This window comes from Arabidopsis thaliana, chromosome 5 (genome assembly GCF_000001735.4).
Source record: "Arabidopsis thaliana chromosome 5, partial sequence".
Classification (NCBI taxonomy): Eukaryota; Viridiplantae; Streptophyta; class Magnoliopsida; order Brassicales; family Brassicaceae; genus Arabidopsis; species Arabidopsis thaliana.
In genome coordinates, this window is record NC_003076.8 from 2,594,702 (window position 1) to 2,615,879 (window position 21,178).

A 21,178-nucleotide genomic window follows, 5' to 3' on the forward strand; every position below is an offset into this window, starting at 1 on the left:
TTTTTTTTTTTTTGTGTGTGTCAATTACAAGATTTTTATTAGTAACAAAAATGTGTTGTTAACTAGTCAGTCAATCAAATCTATTTTAACCTTTTGAATGAATTAGATTTACAAAAAATGAAAAAAATTGTAATCTTGAGATGTCTGATGATTCAATCTTCCTTCGCGTCCAAAACGCCCTAAACGCAATATTAGATAACAATGATCAGGCTTTATAGCCAATCTCTTTTTAAAAGTTTTTGTAGTAATATAGAAAAAAAGTAAGAAATCATTTAGTATTTTTTTTGGTTACCTGCATGATCATGATGGCTGCTTTCTTATGTAGGAGTTCATTGTACCCTCGGCAACCAAAAGTCTGAGCGCACTTGGGGCAACCAGTTTCAGGTGGGCATTTTTCGCAAGACCTTAAGAGATCACGAGCATCTTTTAGAAGCTCAAAGAAGAGCGGACAGATCTGCAGAACAAAATGTTCAAGAATTAGTCATCATATTCAACAATTGAAACTTGAGAATTTACTTTCACAGTTTTACTTCCACTTACCTTGGCGGATATGCCAGTTCCTCCAGGATGACGATCATATACTAAGATTCTTGCTGGGAAATACCGTTGCTCTTGCGGATTTGGACATTCTGGAGCTATGTCTGAATAGTTGCATGTCACTCTTGTTGGAACAACGTTGACAAGGGCGTGACAAGCTGCGTGTAAACCAGCACGGAATGGCAAGTTTGCCGTCTCCACTGCTAGTTTTACCGACATCGGCACTTGAATCCAAACAGCCTATTATCCACAATAAAACCAGACTTAAAATTACAGCGGAAACAGAAAAGACTGTATGTGTGTTGTGTGAGGCTGCTGCATGTTTAAGAATAACCTGTGATTGGTAAGTGTAACTTGGGAGTGAAAGCTCAACATCATCAATTACTTCATTGTTTCTTCTTCGGATACGAAGAAATCCAAACCACTTTGTTGTCACTCTACATGCATGAGTTTGTGGTGTTGGCTTCTTTGGAGCCTTGACCGGGTAAGCCTGAAACATGAACTTGGTAATGAATTTTACACAAAGATGCACAACTATCAAACAAGAGAGCCACAGTTATACTTACAGTGTCACCACCAGTTACTTTGATATCAGTGTAATCCCGAGTCCTGGTGTAGTAATCCACGTTTACTAGTTCACACAGAGCTACCTTTTCTTTTATATCCAGACTCGTGACCAGGTAGTTCCTTCCTTGGTTCATATAAATAGCTCCTTCATATACGTGGAAAAACGCTTTGCTTTCCTCGATTTCATCGAGAACATCTTTACTTTTTTTTTCCATGACTCTGTATCTTACTGTCTCTATGGCCCGTATAGAGACTATCCTCGCAGGATTTTTCTGAGAAAATGTTGACCAGCAAAGGTATTTAGAGCAAGGAAACTCGGTTTCGGGTTGTATTTTTCAAAGTAACTGCTCGGATATATACCTCTCGACCAATATAGTTCCATATTCTAGAAGAAGAATCACGGGATGGATCAAAACTCAAGAATCCTTTGTTCCTGAGCTCAGCAAGAGGGTCGCTTAAGCCAGAACCAAAGTGCTGTTGATCATATTGTAAGCTCAACGGATGCTCAAGAGCAGCACAAGCCAAATGTTGCATAAGGACCTACAAGAAGAAAAAGTATCAAAGCAAGTTGGTATAATCTCAGCTAGAGTATTAAGTATTAACAGTTGGCACAAGAACCCAAACAGTATATACTACTAACATGCTTATTTTGAGAATCAATATGGCAACACTCAATTGGGCTACCAAAGAGTTTGTCCGGAAAGCTCATGTAGTATTGGTCAAGCGGGCCGAGAAAGGCAACATATACAGCAAGAGAGGGCTTTTGTCGCCTTCCAGACCGACCGGCTTGCTGCCAAAGACTGAAACTCAAAATTGATCAGTCATTGTCAGCGGCAGCTTATAGAATTTCAGTTCTAAGAGGGAAAAGAAAAGAGTAAATCACACTCATTTACCTGGCAATACTCCCGGGAAAACCTAAATGAAGAGTTACATCGATGTGACCAACATCAATCCCCAACTCAAGTGCGTTTGTTGCAGCAATGCCACAAAGCTTTCCACCAAATAAATCACTCTCTATTTTCCTCCGGTCCTGCAAAATATTAAAAATACCAATCTAGTAAATACAATTCATCTACAAACAACACCAAAGTTCAGACACATAAATACAGAAAATGTACCTCAGCAATGTAGCCTCCACGATATGAGGTTATGGCTTCAACCAGATGAGGGGCAGTCTCAGCTAGAATTTCACGTCTGCGGCATATTTTATGGATCTTAAACTCCATAAACATTATTTAATCATACACTCTTGCGTGATTTTTTTGTTTCTATCAACGATTAACAAGAGAACTTACGTCAAACACAGAACAAGTTCACAGAGTTTGCGAGATGGACAAAAAGCAATACAACGTAATCCATGCTGAACCATCTCTGCGAAAAGGTGTGAAACTTCAGAAGCTGGGCTGTAAAGAAATGAAATGATATTTAATGTTAGCTAAAGATTGATGAAAATAAATTTTGATTTCTTGTAAGGCAAATAACTAAATTACCCTGATAGTGTATCGACAGCAGCTCCAGATGGTTTATCTGCAGCAGCTTCACTACTACTCACGACTTTTGAACTTTTTTCAGATTTCTGTAATACAACAGTTGAAACAAGGAGTAAATAAAGATTCCAAATTGGTTCAAAAATAAATCTAGGAAACTGAACCATACACTTGTTGGAGGAGCTGATGGATTCCACAAGACAAAAAGCTTTTCAGAGGAAGGACTTCCATCTATTGTTACCAGCTCGAGCTCAGATAGGTTTGCAAGCTCCTACACCAACAGCAAATCATGTTTTGATCCAGTATGATAGAATTGGATAAGATAATATTTTATCAAGATAATCGGTAACGTAAGCCTACCATGCAATGTTCTCGAGGATTAGCAGAAGTTGCAGTGCAAAATATGAAAGAAGGATTGACACCATATACTGAAAAGTAAGATATGTTCGGTTATTCAAAGTATAAATGGACGAAATTCATAATGAATACTACTGGTTTGACCATGGGATCAGTACTGCACCATGAGAGCACAGGCGGCGAAGTCTTCTCAATATAAGGGCCATGTGGCAGCCAAATGGTCCTTTGTAAATATGGGCTTCATCAATCACAATGTACCTGCAATTTTTAACTTAGACTCCACTTAATTCATGAATTATAAGGTGGCCTTGTTCCTCTTTAAAAACCAATTCATGTCTTGCAATGATTCTAGTGATATTAGTCAATCTTAAAATGAGAGGAGAAAGATGTGTTACCTAAGGTTAGATAAAATCCGGCTGAATTGTTCTTTATGGCGACGCAAAATTGATATATGTAACATATCAGGATTTGTGATCAGCTACATGCATAAATTCCAATAATGTTAGTAAGAGAAATACGTATTCGGGAATTCAGATGAGACTGAGGGAATGAATTACTATTCTATTGGGGTGAAAAGGACAGTAAGAAATTACCAGTCTAGCATTACTCCTCAGCCTTGTTCTATCCTTGTAAGGAGTATCACCATCGTATACACCCATGTTTATGCTTGCTTCGAATCCTTTTATCAAATCAGACAATGCTCTTAATTGATCCTGAGCTAAGGCCTATTCAAACAAACAGCAAATCTCTTTTAGTTATAGCAATTTTAAAAAGTTTTGAGATCTCTGAGTAAAAAAACTCAAAAGAAAAAGAGACAAGCTGAGTAACCTTGGTCGGAAATAAGTACAAGGCACAAGAATTTGTATCTTTGCACAATTCCTCAAAGACTGGCACGTTATAGCAAAGAGATTTTCCACTGGAAGTCATAGTTGCAACCGCAACATTCTTTCCAGCCAAGGCTGCTGAAATTGCTTCAGCCTGATGGCTGTATAATGTGTTGAGACCAATTCGTTTCAAGGCAGACTTGGTGGTTTCCGAGAGCTTATCTGACATTTCGACGTAGGCAGATTTTCTGGCCTTGATAACTTCAACGTGAACTACCTGTCCTTTAGATCCAATACCATTCCTGAGATGTTCAACCATCTCCGATGGTAGCAGTGAATTTGTGGCATGACACAAAGTCTGGAATTTACGAGAACCAGAGGTAGGACAAGTGCCTTTCCCAGCCTGTCTAGCTTCGTTTCCACCATCAGCTCTTCCTTCACTGGCAAATTTAAGCAAGCCCTCCAAGGAAATAGCTATTCCACTCTCACCTGTATTTTTGTTCAGTAGCGATCTGATGGACTCCCAGAAATCAGACTTAAAGGAAGCCTCCCGTTTTTTCATGGCACTAAAGAGCTTTGCAAGAGGAATTTTTTTACGACCTGATTTTTCATCCATCTCCAGATAGTCAGCTATAACTATAGCGTTCTCATAGTTCACAGCCTCATAGTCATCAGTGATAACCTTTACTACCTACAAACAACCATTGGCGGTTACATATAAAAACTTCTTGTCACAGAATAAGTAGGTATACTTAAAAGATATAGGGGAAAAAAAATCACCTTGGGGCATATAACAGAGAGATTCTTAACGTCTTGTATACGAACACGAACTCCAGACATAGCTAACCGGGAAAGAGATTCCTTCAAGCGGGTTAAATATAACTTTTCTCCATGTGATTGAAGAACATATGAAAAAATATTCAAAAACGCGAATGTCTCCATAGACAATTTCACCCAATCAGGACAAGAACACAAAGAGCTACTTGAATCCCATGACATCAAGCATTTTGTAGAACCTGGAGATGTCAAGCAATTCCTGGACTTTAAAACCTCAGCAAGCTTCTCTGTGTTCTGACCCTTGAATGCATCTTTACACTCAGACTCCAAATCATCATTAAAGAATCCATATGGACACGCTTCTTCATCCCGTTTTCGTTTCTCACCAACACAATGATCCTCAGCTCTTTTAGCGTTTTCATCTTTCATAGTTGAGGTTCTTGAACTCAAGGAGGAAGGTTTTGATAAATCAGGTTTTGGAGTCTGTCGAAGTTCCTTCTTCTTAAACGGAAATAAACCCAAGATATCACCGTCATTAATAGTAATCGCAGCCACTCTAGTGTCCAATTTCAATTTCTCACCCTACAAAAAGAGAGAAATTCTAATTTTATCCTTGAAGAGCTGATTTAGAAAACGAAACTTGAAAGCAATCGCGAACGAGTGTAGTAGAATAATAAGCATTACCTTGATATACAGATGGAAATTGGAAGAAGAGGAAGCGGGAGGGAAACAGGATTTTAGGGCTTTCTTTAGGTCACGAATTGTCCCGTCAGAGGAAACCTGAACGGTCGTCGATTCGCCGTTAATGCTTCGGACAGAGATCGGAACACTGTCTCCTCCGCCGCTGCGTCTCTCGTTCTCCATTACCGGATTTTACTTTTTCCTTCCATTAACAAAGAAAGAACTTTTTAATGTATATATAGTTTTAAAACTTTGTTGGGCTTTGAACTCGACTTCGTATCGATGGGCTAATGGCGCGGAATTTTTGACACAGCCGAATTCGGCACGTGTGAAATATTATTATTATTTTGTATTTTTTCCCACCCGTGTGAACTATTATTAGATTAAGATTATCACTAAAAAGACCTTACCTTATTAAAAGGAATTCAATGTGAGCCCAAACTATATTTTGTTAACTAATTAAGCCCAAATTCATCATTCCACGATTTCAAGTTGAACAAGTATGGCTGCTTTAGATTCCAAAGTTGATAGATTTCCTTGTTAAGAGTATATCTAAAGTAAACTATTGAACAGATGCATTATACAATCTGATTTTATGTTCCCAATAATGTAGAAGATCATATAGATACATACATGCTCAAATGAAGAAACAAAAACTCAGAGTTGCGTTCATTGGTTTAGGGGAAAACCATAACTTTATGTTTCTCACATAAGCTTTTCTTCTCCAATTTCTTCATGGTACAAATCTACATACTCCTAAAACAACCCAAGGAGAGAAATATCCTATAAAGAAGTAAGTACCTGAAGATGATTAATATGTAAAGGCTAGTGATTGCAGGTAAGCTCGAGCTTGAGCAGCCATGACCAGAGATTCTTCATCTTCTCGTTCCTTTGCGGTATTCACTGCTGCTACATAAGCTAATCTTGCTTCTTCCATTTTCCTCAGGTCAGTTTCATCTACATCGTCCTGTTTTTAACGCATTTTGCAACAAGTTTTTAGATATTAACCAAAAAAAAAAAAAAGGAAAAAGGAGAGATGAGGATTGTGGTTTCTTTGGCTTACTAAATATGGAAGATGATCAAATTCATATGGGACTGCATCATAATCCCTATCGGGTTTCTTGGAATCAGTTTTTGCCAAAGTTTCGAACACCCGTGTGAATGTAGAGATGTCTCCTTCAACAGCATCTAGCTGTTCTTGAAGCTTGATTGCTCTTGTTCCTGTTGTCTTTGCTTCCCATTGAGTCTTCTCAAGGGCTGCTTGCTTGTCAGCAAGTTTGATCTAGTGAAGACAGTGAAAGGAAGCAATTAAAATGTGAGGTACGTGTAGAAGCAAACTGAATATTCTCCATTTTGTTTAAAACCAGATTCAAAGTAAACACAAAGGAGAAATCTGGAGACACATAAGAGGAAAAAGGTTTACCTTTGTGTCCGATAATTGTAACTGCATAGACTTGATCAACATATCCTTCTCAGCAACCAATCGATTTGTTGCTTCAAGCTTTTCTTGTATCTCGTTTACCTGATTCTTTGACATCTCCATTGACTTTAAAACCTCTTCTTTCTCCGATAATTTTGTCTGCAAGTCATTCACTTGCTCTCTTAGTCTACTCATTTCTTCCTTTTCTGCACCAGCCAAAGCCTTTGCGTTTTCATCATCTTCCCTAGAATTGTTCATAACATCGTCATTTCCCTCTTGGTCTCTCTTCTTTCTTCCTGGGACTGTTTGAGAAGCATTTCTTCCCTTTGGATCAAATACATGCAAATACAAGTGAATAAAGTTATACAGCCGAGCATTAGAGAAACAGATTCATTTGAGAAATGATGCAAACATTTGGCGAGGGAAATCAAATCCCCCGAACCACCCACTGAAGTTTTTAAACCAAGTTATGAAGACACCAGTACTCCAGAAACAGATTCCATCATTACAACAACAACATTTACTGCATATAATAATTGAAAAACATCTATAATCCCTTCTAAATATACAATTTTTGATTAAGCCATAACGCCAAGCTGATATCAGCTCATACCCCAAAAGGAAAAGATCACAAACTCAAGCCATTATCTAAGCAAGTTAGCAAACTACCAGTGTTAACCAAGTCGAAACTTATTGATACCTATGCAACCAAGCTACAGTGTATGAATAATGTTAAAATTGCCATAAAGAGATGAAGAAGACAAGAAGATTGACATCTTACCCTTCGGGACAAGGATTCTTTTGAAGGCATCTTAGTGTAGATCATGGAACCACGCCGCTTAAACGAACTCCTTTCTTTATGTTCCTATATATCGTTTCAGTGAGAGAAGAGAGTCAATAAATTTCGAGCTAAATATGAAATCTACAGTCTTTATCTTTCAGAAATTTCAAATTTTAATGTCCAAATCAATCTGTCAAAAAAGTTTCAAAATTGCTGCAAATTTCTCAAAATTAAGAAACCAATTCCGTCGAATCTATCCCAGAATCTGCAATCCCCTCGAAACCCAAACATTATTGAGCTCTGATAACTCGACAAAAACGGCCAAGAGAGTTAGAAAGGATTTACCATGTAATGCTCGATAAGGGGAACCATCTCGACGAGATCTTTTAAGAGACGACGATCTAGATTCTCATTGCCGGAGTTCGTACCGGCGGCAGATTGGTGAGGAGAGAGACGAAGATCGTCATCGCCGGCGAGCCAGGAGCTATCGTCCCCAAACCCAGAATCGCTTTGCAAATCCATGAAATGTTGCTGCTGCTCATACATCTTCTTCGTCCTCCGTATAATAGATCTGCTTCAGTGATTAGTCTTCAACACCAGAGAGTCTGAGCAGAGAGAGAGATAGACGAAGAGAAAGACTTGATTTTTATTTTCTTTAAAAAAATTCGTTTCATTCTTCGTTCCGAGTCTGAGCTTTGGATCTCAATCTCCAACGTTCATCTGAAACTATCCAACTTATAATTACCATTTTACCCTCATGTTTTTCACTATTCTCTTGACTTGCCCTTGCTTTTTGAATTTCTTTCCTTCTTCTATGATCCCTTAAATTTAACATTATGCTTTGTTTAAAATTTGGAAATTGAGATTTTCCATTTTACAATTTTTCAATTATATGCTTTTCCAATACGGGTTATTCTGATCGAAAACGTTATTGGGTCGTGTCTTTCAATCTTGTCCGGTCTTGAGCCGTTTTGGTTCCCGATTCGAGAAAACCGGTTCACGAACTTCATGAATCTATATATCTATATATACATTTTTGGAGGGGATTTTTGAAGATAATGTTGAAGATTTGAGCCATAATTCAACAATTAATTCAAATGGGTGAATTTTACCCGGTTTAACTCTGTTCGGATCCTGGATAACATGTTTAATTCTGTTCTGATCTGGATAACATTAATTTTTGGAAAAGTTATCTAAAAACTAATAATTAAAAACGAAAATTAATGATTTAATTACCAAATTTAATATAAATAATATCTCTAAACTAACCATATTTCTTATTTACCTTAACTAATTTCCTAAAATATTTCTACCTAATTTAAACATAAATATATAATTCTTCTTTCAATTTTATTTGATCTTATACTTTATTTATTTTGAATTTATATAAAATATATATAGTTAATAAAATATTATATTTTTTTCTGAATATGATGTAATTCAAATTTTTTAAAACGGACATATATTATTCAACCTATGAAGAAATAATATGTGTACAATGTCCCACATCGCTTAGAAAAATTGGACAATGGTTCAGACCCATATTATAAAAGGACCAAAATAATTCTGATTACGAATGAGCAGGAACCTTGATTTATCAGGCGTCCAAAATTAAAATAGTTATCCGATTTTACTCGCATTTTTTATTTTAAAGAATTGAAACTTTAAAATGTTTCAAGAAATTATAAATATTATAACTTTATCAAAAGTTAAATATTATAATTTTAAAAACTTTTTATAAAGTATATCTTTAAAAAATGCTTTAAATATTTATAATTTTAAAACTTATAAAGTTTTAAAAATTATAAATTGAATTTTACAAGAAATTTAAACATTATAAATATATAAAAAATATATTAATACGAGACGATATATTACAGGAAAAATCTTAAATATAACAATCAAAATTCAATGATGAATTTTGGGTCGATATTGTATTTTTTTTAAGTTTCAAATTTTATAATATTGAAATTTATAAGAAAATGACAAAATTATGTTTAATTTCACGGGACTGGGTTATATGGTAGGACGGGTTTGGGTGGATAATAATTACGATTTTAGAATGTCCCATATCGCTTAAAAAAATTGGACAATGGTCAAGAGCCATACTATAAAAAGGACCAAAATGATTTCGATTACGAATGAGCATGAAACTTGATTTATGAGGTGTCCAAAATTAAAATGGTTTGTTTACTAGGGTTATTTATTTTAAAAAATTGAAACTTTAAAAAGTTTAAAAAATTATAAATTAAATATTACAAGAAATTTAAACAATATAAAAAATATTAATACGGGACGATATACTGCGAGAGAAATCTTAGATATAACACTCAAAATTCAATGATGAAGTTTGGGTCAATATTAATCTTTTTTGAAGTTTCTAATTTTATAAATATTTGAAATTTATAATAAAATGACAAATTTGTGTTTAATTTCACGGGACGAGGTTATATGGTGTGACGGGTTTGAGTGGATAATAACATGGGATAGTATGCTATGGAAAAAAACATATAATAACAATCATAATATAATTATATAATCTTAAACACTAAACAAAATTAACAATATTAAAAAAAAAAAACTTAAAACTTTAATTTTTTTAAAACACATTTTGATTCTTTTATAAGAAATTTAAACATTATAAATATTTAAACTTTATACTACGGGTGAAATTTTATAATTGACTGTTTGGGTTGATAAGAATTTACAATAGAACTAGGAGTTAAATCCTAGAATGACAATCAAAATATAATTATACAATTAAATACTACCACGAGTGAAATCCTATAATTGACGAGTTTGAATCGATATTAATATGGGATGGTGTACTACGGGTGATATTTTAGAATTGATTGGTTTGGGTTGATAATAATTTACGATAGAATTAGGAGTGAAATCTGATAATGACAATTAAAATATAATTATACAATTAAATACTACCACGGGTGAAATCCTAGAATTGACGGGTTTGATTCGATATTAATATGGGATGGTGTACTACGGGTGATATTTTAGAATTGACTGGTTTGGGTTGATAATAATTTGCGATAGAATTAGGAGTGAAATCCTACGATGACAATTAAAATATAATTATACAATTAAATACTACCACGGGTGAAATCCTAGAATTGACGGGTTTGATTCGATATTAATATGGGATGGTGTACTACGGGTGAAATCTGAGAAACAACAATCAATATACAATTATACAATATTAAACATTTAACAAAATAAACAAATATAATTTAAAACTTTAAAATTTGAGTTATAAAATTTCGTCTCGCGGTGAATTATACATTTAAATCAAACAATAACATAAATTTATTAAATCATCCTAAAAATTATTCAATTATTTTTTATTTAATAAAAATATAGGTCCGCGGTATACTGCAGATTAATATCTAGTATAATAAACAACATTCCAAACTAAAAAAATACTACAATCACGACCAAAGTTTGCTCTAATTCCAGTCAAAGTTTCAAACCCTAACTGTAAAAGCTCTAGTTCGAGAAAGATCATAATTGATAAAGACAACGACGGCGACGAAACTCCACGGTAAAAGATGCTACCACCGCGTCTCTGAAGAAGAAACTCCTGAGTTTTGGAGGCGACGACGAGGAGGGAGAAGACGAAGCTTCCCGTGTCAAATCCTCTTCGTGTCCGAGGAAATACAGGCGGTTTGTTGTTTATGGATATAAATTATGGTTAAAAGAACGTAATTGATGTTTGTTGTTTTATCCCATTATATATGGGATCTCGTTTACTTCAATAGTTTGGAAAATCAAGTATTGAAGTTGAATATATAGAAGATATGATTTTCATCATTTTAAATAAAAGTAATTAAATGCTAGTTGATATATTTTTCAATGGCATATCTTATAATACCCCACATAACATTTGATTATTTTGCTAACAACATTGCATAAATAATAGTACAAGATAGCTCTTGTTGCTAAAGTACACTTGATTTAATCTTTTTGCCGTGCTCCAGACTTTGTCCTAGAGAGTTGGGTCATACAGGCTTTTGATTGGCATTATAATTAAGTGTGTTTCTCTTTTTCTTTTTCAAAATCGTTCATGCGCTTTGGTTTAGTCAAATACATAAAAGATATCTAGTATTACATTGAAAACCATAGAACAAAGTAAGAGGAAGAAACAAATATAAAAAGTGTGAGATGATCAAGTATATAAGAGAGTGAAAAATGTTTTCACTTAACACTGGACGCTTCCAGAAAACTTTGAAAGCCTTCCTTAACGATATATTCCTCAAAAGAGTATGTTCTAAAATGCGGTTAGCATAACCGGGTCGCCCTAGTCTTCTTAGGTCTCATACGATTATGGACCCACGAGATATATATAACAGGATTTCGGATGTACAAAAGAAAAAAATCAAAGATATAACTATAATAATAAATTATAATCCCTTTTTGAGATAAAATGATTTAAAGAAAAAAACAGAGGAATCAATTTTGGTGTTTAACTTTTACCGGATTGTGTGTTTGGGTTTTGTTTTTATAACTTCTACTGTCCCGTCTTGAGCCGTTTTGGTTTCCGAGTTTGCTTGACATTGTCGTTTCTGGTTCGAGAAACCGGTTCACGAACTTCATGATCCTATCGAGATGTGAACAAAACTATAAACTATCAAGATCCAACTCATGAAAATGTGTTTGAATTGAATCAAACGTAAGTAAAGAAAAAGATACCTTGAAGGAAGAAGACGAGGATTGTTTAGCGAGCTCGATTTCAACGGAGATGCTTGCTTTCGTTAAGTCCACTCCTGAATTCTCCAATGCTTCTCTCAGTGTTTTCACTAATCTGCTCCACACACAAAAGTAAATGTATAAAAGGTTAATAATTTTTTACTTTTACTTAACTGTTGCAAGATCAAAATTCAAAAGAGAGTTTTTTAGTTTTACCCTTGTGAGTAAACACTTGAAATTCTGATGTTACCCTCAAGAACTTCCTCATCTTCTTCTTCTTTTTGACTCCGGGAACTCGGACTTGGCTCTACAGCCTCTGATGATGCGACTCTTGCGTGGAACTGGGGTACGGGATTACCCGCAATCACAGGAGAGAAAAAACTGTTGCTTTGAATCGACAATGGAAATGGAGAGGTCGTCGCGGTTGTTGGATGATCAATAACAACACCTTGTGCAGTTGCAAGGACCGAAACCGGAATGTTGTTTTTCTCTTCTTCCAATTTTGGAGCAAAAGCAACTCCTTCAGGTACTAGCTGTTGGTTGTTGTTACTCTGCTATAATGTAAATGGATCACACGGGTTAACATTACATGGTTTGTTTGTTTTCAGTTTCCAACCCGGGGAATAAAAATGAAGTATGGTCGGAAAATGTGAGATTATATTTACCCAATTCAATAGCTTCGCAGGTTCGTGATTCCATCCTTGGTAAGAGGTCACATACTTGTCTGCTTTCTCTTGTAAGAATTGAATATACTCGATAACCTGTATGAAGTTGTCAAAAAAAAAAATTGGAGATTAGGAGCAGATGTGATTGAATCTTACTGTCACAAAATTTTCGGCCAAAAGAGTATAGTTATACCTCTAGTAAGAAGGAGGCCTTATCCCGCTTTTGGTCGCTGTTAGGTATTAGTTGTCTCAACATCTGAAATCTGCAGAGGGATCCATTAACAATGTTTGATTAGTATCTCCACTCTGCTAAGCTATATAACCAATTCTGGTGGCTTTTGCTACATATTCAGGACTTACCTATCATTGATCTTGCTCCTTCTCCGTTGCTCTGTAGCAGAATGTTTAGACCTAGGTGTGTTCAGCTTTTGATCGTTAGGAGAGCCTCTCACATCTGCTTTTACCCTCAAATCCACTGTAAAGAAGCAATCAATCAGATCCTAAGCTGTTACTGTTTAGACTTTAGATATCATATAGGTGGAATCTCGGACAATACAAACCTCTATGGCTCTGGCTAGTCGAGGAGCTTTCTTTCTTCATGATAAAATCTTCTTCATCATCTAAATCATCTTCCTGTGAACTTCCTTTTGCTGACCTTATCATGTCCATGAAGCTCTGGCTCTTAAGCACAGACCCTCTGCAACCAAAGTAAAACTTTAGTTGATCACTCTTTAAAGTCCATAGACCGAGTTATATAAAAAAGAGAAGATATGAGACTAACTGAGAGGAAGAGAGAGAACTGAAACCGCTCATATGGTTGTTTGTCAAAGACTGGGACCGTCTCTCCGCCACTGGCCATTGTCCCACAGTTGCTGCAACATCAGCTACACATTCAAAAAAACTTATATTTCATCATTCCATTGATTTCTAAATACTACTTTAAAACTAGTCTAAATAAACATCACGATTCAAGTTTTCTTGTTACCTCTCATGTTTACTCTCTCCCCAACACTATTCTCCTTCCTTGTCTGTCCCTTCTTCCCAGAAGCAGATTCATCCCACAGAGTGAACCCGCTTGATGCAGCGGCGTACGAGCTGCAATTAGAGTTAGAATTCTCATCCAAAACGTTTCTCTCATTAGCATTGAACATCATTGGTGGTGACAACTCCGGCTTAGGAATTCTCTGATGATGATGATGGAAGTAAGGAATGGGGCTAATCGTATAAGTCCCTATACCACCGGGAAGCACGTGCTGCAACGGTGGAGGTGGAGCAGGGGGCGGTGGCTTCTCGGACGCTGTAGTGGTAGAGTTAATCCTACTTACGTCTTCTTTAGCACCAACACATTCTAACGGTTGAAGAAAATCATGGGTTTTCAAGTGACTACCTGCTTCACGTACCATCAAAATTAAAAACATAAACTATATGTTAGAGAAGTAAATCCCTAGATAATACACATTTTCTTATACATCAAGTTGTATGCATTTAAACGCTTATAGTAATTAACAACATTTTGTTATTTATGTGATGCAATTCTAGGGATCAACATCATGAGGGTTGAAAGATATTTATTTAATCGAAGGCAAGGTTTAACGACATGTGTAGACGAAAAAGAAAGAAAAAAACGGTCCCAAAATTCCATGGGCTTTAAACACAGATGGGCCCATTAGGACCCAACAAAATAGCAACATTTTGATCCATGATTCGTCTTAAAGTCAGATCAGATGCACGCGCGAAAAAAACGTGACCCCTTTTAAGAGAATCTTAAAGAAGAAAAAAGGGTAAAATGGTAAAAAAAAATACCTTGAGAAGAAGGTGGTGGTGTTGGCTTTGGATCTGGGTGGACGGTTGAATGACTGCAGAGCGATAAAAAATCATGTGTTGGTTTTCTCCCTGTGCGAAATTCTTCTTAATATATATATCAAAATTCAAAAAAATACATAAATTTAAAATTATGAATCTTGTAGAAACTAAACACTCTGTTTTAAAATAAAATAAAGGAATTGGTAACAATAATATCTGATAATGGTGTTTACCTTGGGTTTTGAAGGGACGAGGTTGAGGAAGCTCCATGAACGACAGAGCTTCGACGGTTTTTGAATTCTTTTTAAATTATTCTATTACTAATCTGTGCGCGGGAATTATCGCAAAAATTGGCTAGCAGCTCAGATCTGCGACTTGTAGCAGCTGATTCAAGAGATATTGTGGTTTTCGATGGTTGAAGAAGCGGAATTGAGCTCTGAAGTTGCTGAATTATGCTTTCTCTGTATCTTTTTACCGATAAAAATCCTCGAATTTGGTCAAATTCTGCTCGATTTAACCTAAATCAGCCTCCGCCGCAACTTTTCTCAGCGAATTCCACAGAATTCAAACGGGAGAATCGGCAGAAGTCACCAAATTCGTGGAATCGATAGATCTGTCATCAGAATTGGGTAGAAATTCAAGAGAATAACCATAATTCAGCGGAATTCATAGCTCAAACCAACTCAATTTCGCATAATTCAAGTCAACCAATGAACATGGAGATACAAAAACTAGAATCCAAGTCAAATCTCTAAAGAACACGAATGGATTAGATTTGAGCTAAGAAGCGTACCTTCTTCGACAGCAAATTACGTGAAGCTTTTGGCGTGTCAAGGTACTGTTGAAATTACGCCGACTACTATCATGCGTCGAAGTAAATGCAATCAAAAGGAAATCAGTTAACTAATTAAAATGGTAAGATATGTATGATTAATTAAGAATCTCATGTATCTGATATTCAAGTCATCGTACATTCTTCTATAGCCTAATACCACCAAACCTAAATGAACAGTGCGAAAAGGAAAAATAAAATAAAGAAGATTTTGTGTCTCCGTTTAGAAAATCATGCTTATAAAAACCTCCATGTAAATAATGTAATCAGACCACTGTATTACGTGGTCTATGTTCGTGTGTACTGAATGCGCATAACTAGACGACTTGTTTAATTGGTAAATTGGAAGGTAATTGGTAAGTTTGACAAAGATACGTACTACTAATTGATAGCTAGGCTTGGCTGCAAACAATTACCAATTTAATAGTAAATTTAGTAGTAGAAATTCTGCTATAGATGATGGAATATAGGGGGACAAGTATGATTTTGTTCGTACGTGTATGCGTCTATGTATTTGTGTGAGTGGAGATATATGTAATGTATGTGACATTAGGTGGAACAAAGACAGCTCTTCCGCCTTTAACAAATTGTCTAAAACCCATAGTTAAGAACCTGATCATGTGAGCTAAGCGCATTTTTATATTTAGTTGAATGCCACTTGTTACAAAATCACTAACTTATAAGTAAACCAAATAGACGACTTACAAATTACAGTACTTATTTTAAAAGTCTTGTTAGCATTTACTAAACTAACATATGTCTAGTACTGTATATAATTTGAATTATATATTCGAAAAAAGTCATCTCTTAAAACCAAAAATAAAATGATAAAATATCTTTAGTCCATTTGTATTCAAGCGAAAATAGTTATGGCTTTCAAGTTTTTGCAAGTACGTATATACTTGATTAAATTACTTAAGATTTTCAGTAGTTAAGAATTAAATTTACTTACGAGTAATATTTATTGCCCTCCCCTAATGCTTACAATCTAGTTAGTTTCTGAGTACTACATCTTTCCAGTAGTCATGAGTTTAATCTGAAGATAGAAATAATAAATTGAAAACAGAGATGGAGATGATAGTGAGAAAGGAACTATAGCTAAATAGTGTTGGATCACATGAAGTGAAAAATTGTACAAAATAGGGAAAGAGCAAAAACAATTACACATCCCCACATGCCTTCCACTTTGTCTCGTGAGTTGTTAGGTTGTGCTTAAACACGCTTTATTCTCTGTATTTTATATTAACCCCATGAATTGTATTATATTGATTTAAAATCACTCGCAATCTCGTGGTTCTTTGATGAAATGTATTATTGTTATTCGAGATTCGGTTTCTCTAGAGCACAAGTAATTGGTTAGATACATTAAAATCAAAAACAAAAAAGCAAATGGAATTGTTAAGATTTTTACACGTTTAGATGAGAAGAAAGAAAGAAATCAAGGAAAGTAAATAAAAACGAAATGGTCAATTCAAGTGAAAGGCGAATAAGAGGTTAGTGTGACGTCGTTTTCATGATGTAGTGGGACCACGTGAACTGACTCTGCAACTCACGTGAGAGAAACACTGTAGAAACATAAATAGATTTTCGAAAACATTAACATCAAGGGCAATTTAGTAACAATACTTCTTGACTAGAAACTTGGAAGGCTAAGGGTTTTAGTCGATCGAAGAAAGAAGGTTTCCATTCAGTCTCATAAACTGTTTATTGATATGCCACAAACCGACCTATCCTTAACCATTCGTGGTTCGGTTGGGCACATCATGTTCTTCCCGTCTTACGTAATTCAATCAATAAATAATCATTCAACTTGAGTTAGTTAACAAAATAAGAAGAAGCATATCAAGTAGGTTTCAACTTCAAAAGATTAAGATCAAAATAACTTATATAATACAAAACATATTTTCTTTAATTTCCTACGCATATTATAAAACATATCCATGGAATTAATTAGAATAATGTATAGGAGAAAATCATTCGCGGAGTCACAAGATTTCTTAAACATATTTTTACATATTTAATCCAATTTGAAGTAAATCAATGCGAGATCTCATCACAACTACTCACCAGGTTCATGCACACGCTAACAACTGTTTTAATATCAAGATTTGATAATATTTTAAGGGTGAACAATATTAAACATCTCTTTGCATATAAGTATATAACTATATATCAATGACATTTTTTTTTTTTTGGTTTTAATGTTAGATATCAATGCTCTCTACGTTGATTTCTTACAGAATTACAGTTTATCAAACATTCTCTTTTCAGAAGTTTAATTAAAAAAATATAAACCCTTAATTTATTTATTTTGTTGTTAAAGTGTTTTTAAATAAAACATTAATTACAGAAACTTTATGCATACACAAAAGAGTGTGTGGGAGAGCATCTCATCTGAATTAGCTGTCTTCTTTACTTCTTTTTTCCTTATAAAGAGGACTATTAGTTGTCTCTAATCATTGTTATTTTCTTAATAGTATAGTAACAGATTAAATAATCATAAAGCAATTAGAAAAGAAGAATAAGAAGCTGGACTTGAAGAAAAACAAATGTATTTGTAATGCGGACATTCCTCTGTACATTTGCACAGGAATCCTCTTAGGGATCAGTTAACAAATAGTTTATCTATCTAGATATCATGTGACTTAGGGTTAAAACACGAGATTAAACAACTAATTATGATACATTGAAATTAAATATGAAGTTTTTAACCAAGGAGAAGGCTACGTACGAGACTTTGGATCTAAGAGGACACGTGGCAGTTGCGCCGCGTAAATCGCGCCGTATCACGTGATAACGAAACCTTTTGGGGTATTTTTGGCTGCCTACCTCACAGCCTCCCCCATCCATCACGTGGCCAACTCACACCTCTCGATTATTGCGGGTCCCACGTTTCTTTTTTACGCTATCCCGTTTTCACTATTTTTTATTCAAAATATAAATTAATTTGCTAATTATAGATATAAAAGCTATCTTAAAACAAAAGCTGTTAAAATGCTTTGTTAGCAAAGGGGAAAACAAGAACAAAAACTATGTACTTTGAAAATAACGGACCGTATAATTTTGATATGAAAAAAGAGAAATTCTAACCATTAAATGCACTGAACCAGATCACTGATCTATATATTGTTTTTTAACTCTTTTTTTCAACGTGCAACTAATTTAATTCTTGTACTGGAAATGAGTTATGATGACAAACAAAACAAAACAAAAATAAAATAAAAAATAATTTCTGAATGTTGCAGTTTTTATGTACCATCTATGATCTATGATAAATATACAAAAAAAAAAAAAGTGTTCATGATGCTGGTTTCTGGTGTAATCTTTTTGTTTCTTTGATCGGAACACGAATCTTTGCAAGATTATTGGGATAATTAACTAATATAACTTGCGTGAGATATGGCAAAAATCAAAGATGATTATTGATTAGGGTTTGGATATAGCATCTTCCGATGACATGAGTTGAAGATGATATATATTTTGAACTAGCTTGGTTAAGAGGAACCACAATATAATGTTATATATGTTCACCGTTTAATTAGATCTATAGTCTTATGTTTATAGGAATATAGGATCCACGACTCTAATTTTCACATGAGGTAATAATGAATTTATTGGTTTTTACTTTTTGAGTTAGAGCTCCATTTTATTGAGTTTTGAGGTGAGGTTTACCATTATGTGATATTTGTTGTAAACTTTTGATGATATCATATATGCTTTTTTGGTTAATAGACCTTTAACTTAGTTCACACCGTAAAAACATGCATATATGTTGCTAAATTCGGCTAAAAACAATATTAATGTTTCCGAAAGATGATATACAAAATGCGTGAGAATCATTTTGTCACGAATTTAATGTTTGTTCTGTTCACCGAGTCCAAGCGTTAGATGGTTACGTGACAATATGATTTCAGATGACACACTAATGCATGAAAACCACAAGCCACTAGAGTTCTTCCTATATTTGATATCCACTTGATACATAGGAGGCGTTGATATCTAAATAATCAAATTTGCTCACAACAATTGACATGGATTATTTCGTAAGAAAATAGACTGCTAGTTAATTAAGCCGTTACCCTTTAAAAAAAAAAGATACTAAATATTTTATAGACTGTGTAACAATTTTTTTTTCCGTAGTTTATAACTCACTCGACATATTTCAACATACTGTATACTTGTTATCAAAAATATATTTACACATAGATGTTTGCGTCACAAATCTATAGAATTTGTTTGACAAAAAGCTTATTTTAATTACTTTTTATACGAGCATATGAGATGTTTGCCACAAAGATTATCGTTGGTTTACACACAATCGCACATCATTGGTCGTAAAATTGTGTGCTGTAATCCAAATAAGACTTTGATATTAATTAAGTGAAACAATTCTAAATAAGGATTTCGAACTGTCAGAATAAAACTAGGTTATATAGGCCGTAAAAAAAGGAAAGACAAGAAGGTGAAAGTGAGATTTGGAGAAGAGGAGGAGGAGCAGAGAAGGATGGTCACGTGGGTGCCCATTCCCTGCCGTTAACAATTTGCCTTCCGTCTCGCGTGCGGTGGGTCCCATATCATCTCCTAACGAGAGAGTCGCCGCACTGTTGGACACTCTTTGACGCCGTTTAACTCCAAACGTTGCCGTTAAGTAGAGAGTGAGATTTTTATTTGGTACGGGCAAATGGGAGAGGAAGAGTAGAGACGTGAGGGGCACGTGCCCTGTAAGAGAGAGAGAGAAGCGGTGGCGACCGATCGCTTTCTCGTGATGGTATCACGTGAGGGCAAATTTATTCATCTTTGGGTCCCACTTTTTTTTCACTCTGACAAATAATATCAGAGATTAGAACTCGAGGTAAAGTAAAACTTGTGGGCCCTCTAGCTATGAATATTTTATTTTCTTTTTTGTGAATAAATAGCTGACACTTATGAATCCGACATCCGTGGTAATGCGCTCATTTACCACTAGAACTAAGGTTGAAGCTGCCAATTTAAACTAAATCGTGGATAATTGTATACATAGTAGTAAAATGATGATTTTAAAAAGTGGATTCGTACTATTTTCAATATTCATCAAATTTACGTATACTAAACTATTTTTCCTTATCATATTAAAACTGTTATGTTTATTAATTAACCGATATGTTTACATATGACATGTGTTACTTATTAAACCACATAATCAAAAGCTGTTTTTAATTTTACAATGGTGTGATAAAATAATTTTTTGACTAAAATTTAGGTAATTAATGTCATTGTCTCGTTATATTTCTCTATCTCTAATGACGTTGTTTAGGAATTTTAATGGTGGATGAAAAAAAGAAGAAGAAGAAGATAAGATAAATTATGTTGGGAATAGAAGGAGAGGGCATGTGGTGTCCTTTCTCGAGTGACCTGTCGGTTTATGGGTCATTGATAATACGTGAAAGCGAAAGCTCTGGAGAGAGAAGAGAAGAGACTCTCTCATCATGTCAAAAATAAAAATAAAAAGAGAAGATGTGTTTTCTTTTGTTCTGTTCCCACACTAGTTTTCGCTTACGTGGCCTCTCTCACGTGCTTGGACTCTTTGGGCTTCTCTATTTTAATTATTTTTTATTCTTACTGGATGGCGATTTCGATTAAGACGCGGCCCATTCTTTATTCGACAAGTGTCCCCTCTCTATTTATTTATTTCTATTTTCTTGCCGAGATACTTTTGGACCAACCAAAAAGAAGAAAATAATATATTTTTTATACATTTTCTTCTTTT

The 21,178-nt window shown here is 34.8% G+C and overlaps 3 protein-coding genes and 1 long non-coding RNA gene across 14 annotated transcripts; all 4 read right to left on the reverse strand.

Moving 5' to 3' along the window:
* Positions 1-14: 14 nt before the first annotated feature.
* On the reverse strand, positions 15-5,491 carry AT5G08110 (UBQ, helicase-c and DEAD-like helicase domain-containing protein; the record flags this gene model as incomplete). Of its 3 annotated transcripts, none has more annotated exons than NM_001342980.1 (20): positions 15-179; positions 293-454; positions 541-777; positions 872-1,027; positions 1,104-1,376; positions 1,465-1,644; positions 1,745-1,904; positions 1,998-2,134; positions 2,223-2,298; positions 2,400-2,507; positions 2,595-2,680; positions 2,761-2,862; positions 2,952-3,019; positions 3,112-3,206; positions 3,344-3,426; positions 3,542-3,673; positions 3,777-4,463; positions 4,553-4,633; positions 4,727-5,131; positions 5,234-5,413. In NM_001342980.1, 20 exons carry the CDS (start codon positions 5,411-5,413, stop codon positions 153-155), a joined length of 3,435 nt encoding a protein of 1,144 aa, NP_001330594.1. In that variant the 3' UTR covers positions 15-152. The 3 variants fall into 3 exon arrangements, with proteins under 3 accessions (NP_001330594.1, NP_001330595.1, NP_196428.2); NM_120893.3 differs by having other exon boundaries at positions 21-179; positions 3,777-4,454; positions 5,234-5,432; NM_001342981.1 differs by having other exon boundaries at positions 18-179; positions 4,553-5,131; positions 5,234-5,491.
* Positions 5,492-5,741: 250 nt separating this feature from the next.
* On the reverse strand, positions 5,742-8,234 carry MPB2C (movement protein binding protein 2C). 2 transcript variants are annotated; one of them, NM_120894.5, is made up of 5 exons: positions 7,777-8,234; positions 7,432-7,515; positions 6,654-6,974; positions 6,294-6,512; positions 5,742-6,197 (listed from the first exon to the last, which is right to left on the reverse strand). In NM_120894.5, exons 1-5 carry the CDS (start codon positions 7,975-7,977, stop codon positions 6,042-6,044), a joined length of 981 nt encoding a protein of 326 aa, NP_196429.1. In that variant the 5' UTR covers positions 7,978-8,234; the 3' UTR covers positions 5,742-6,041. The 2 variants fall into 2 exon arrangements, with proteins under 2 accessions (NP_196429.1, NP_001332071.1); NM_001342982.1 differs by having other exon boundaries at positions 5,742-6,512.
* Positions 8,235-11,300: 3,066 nt separating this feature from the next.
* On the reverse strand, positions 11,301-15,549 carry BIM1 (basic helix-loop-helix (bHLH) DNA-binding superfamily protein). 8 transcript variants are annotated; one of them, NM_001342985.1, is made up of 12 exons: positions 15,394-15,549; positions 14,834-15,213; positions 14,601-14,690; positions 13,783-14,184; positions 13,579-13,681; positions 13,358-13,494; positions 13,158-13,272; positions 12,991-13,060; positions 12,798-12,893; positions 12,349-12,683; positions 12,136-12,247; positions 11,301-12,043 (listed from the first exon to the last, which is right to left on the reverse strand). In NM_001342985.1, the coding sequence occupies exons 2-12, from the start codon at positions 14,868-14,870 to the stop codon at positions 11,954-11,956; spliced, it is 1,587 nt and encodes a 528-aa protein (NP_001330723.1). In that variant the 5' UTR covers positions 14,871-15,213; positions 15,394-15,549; the 3' UTR covers positions 11,301-11,953. The 8 variants fall into 8 exon arrangements, with proteins under 8 accessions (NP_001330723.1, NP_001190259.1, NP_001318508.1 ...); NM_001203330.2 differs by having other exon boundaries at positions 14,601-14,702; NM_001342984.1 differs by having other exon boundaries at positions 14,601-14,653; positions 15,394-15,422.
* Positions 15,550-19,879: 4,330 nt separating this feature from the next.
* Positions 19,880-20,241, reverse strand: AT5G01475. The gene has a single exon (NR_142509.1). It is a non-coding gene; the product is annotated as an other RNA (long non-coding RNA).
* Between the last annotated feature and the right edge of the window lie 937 nt (positions 20,242-21,178).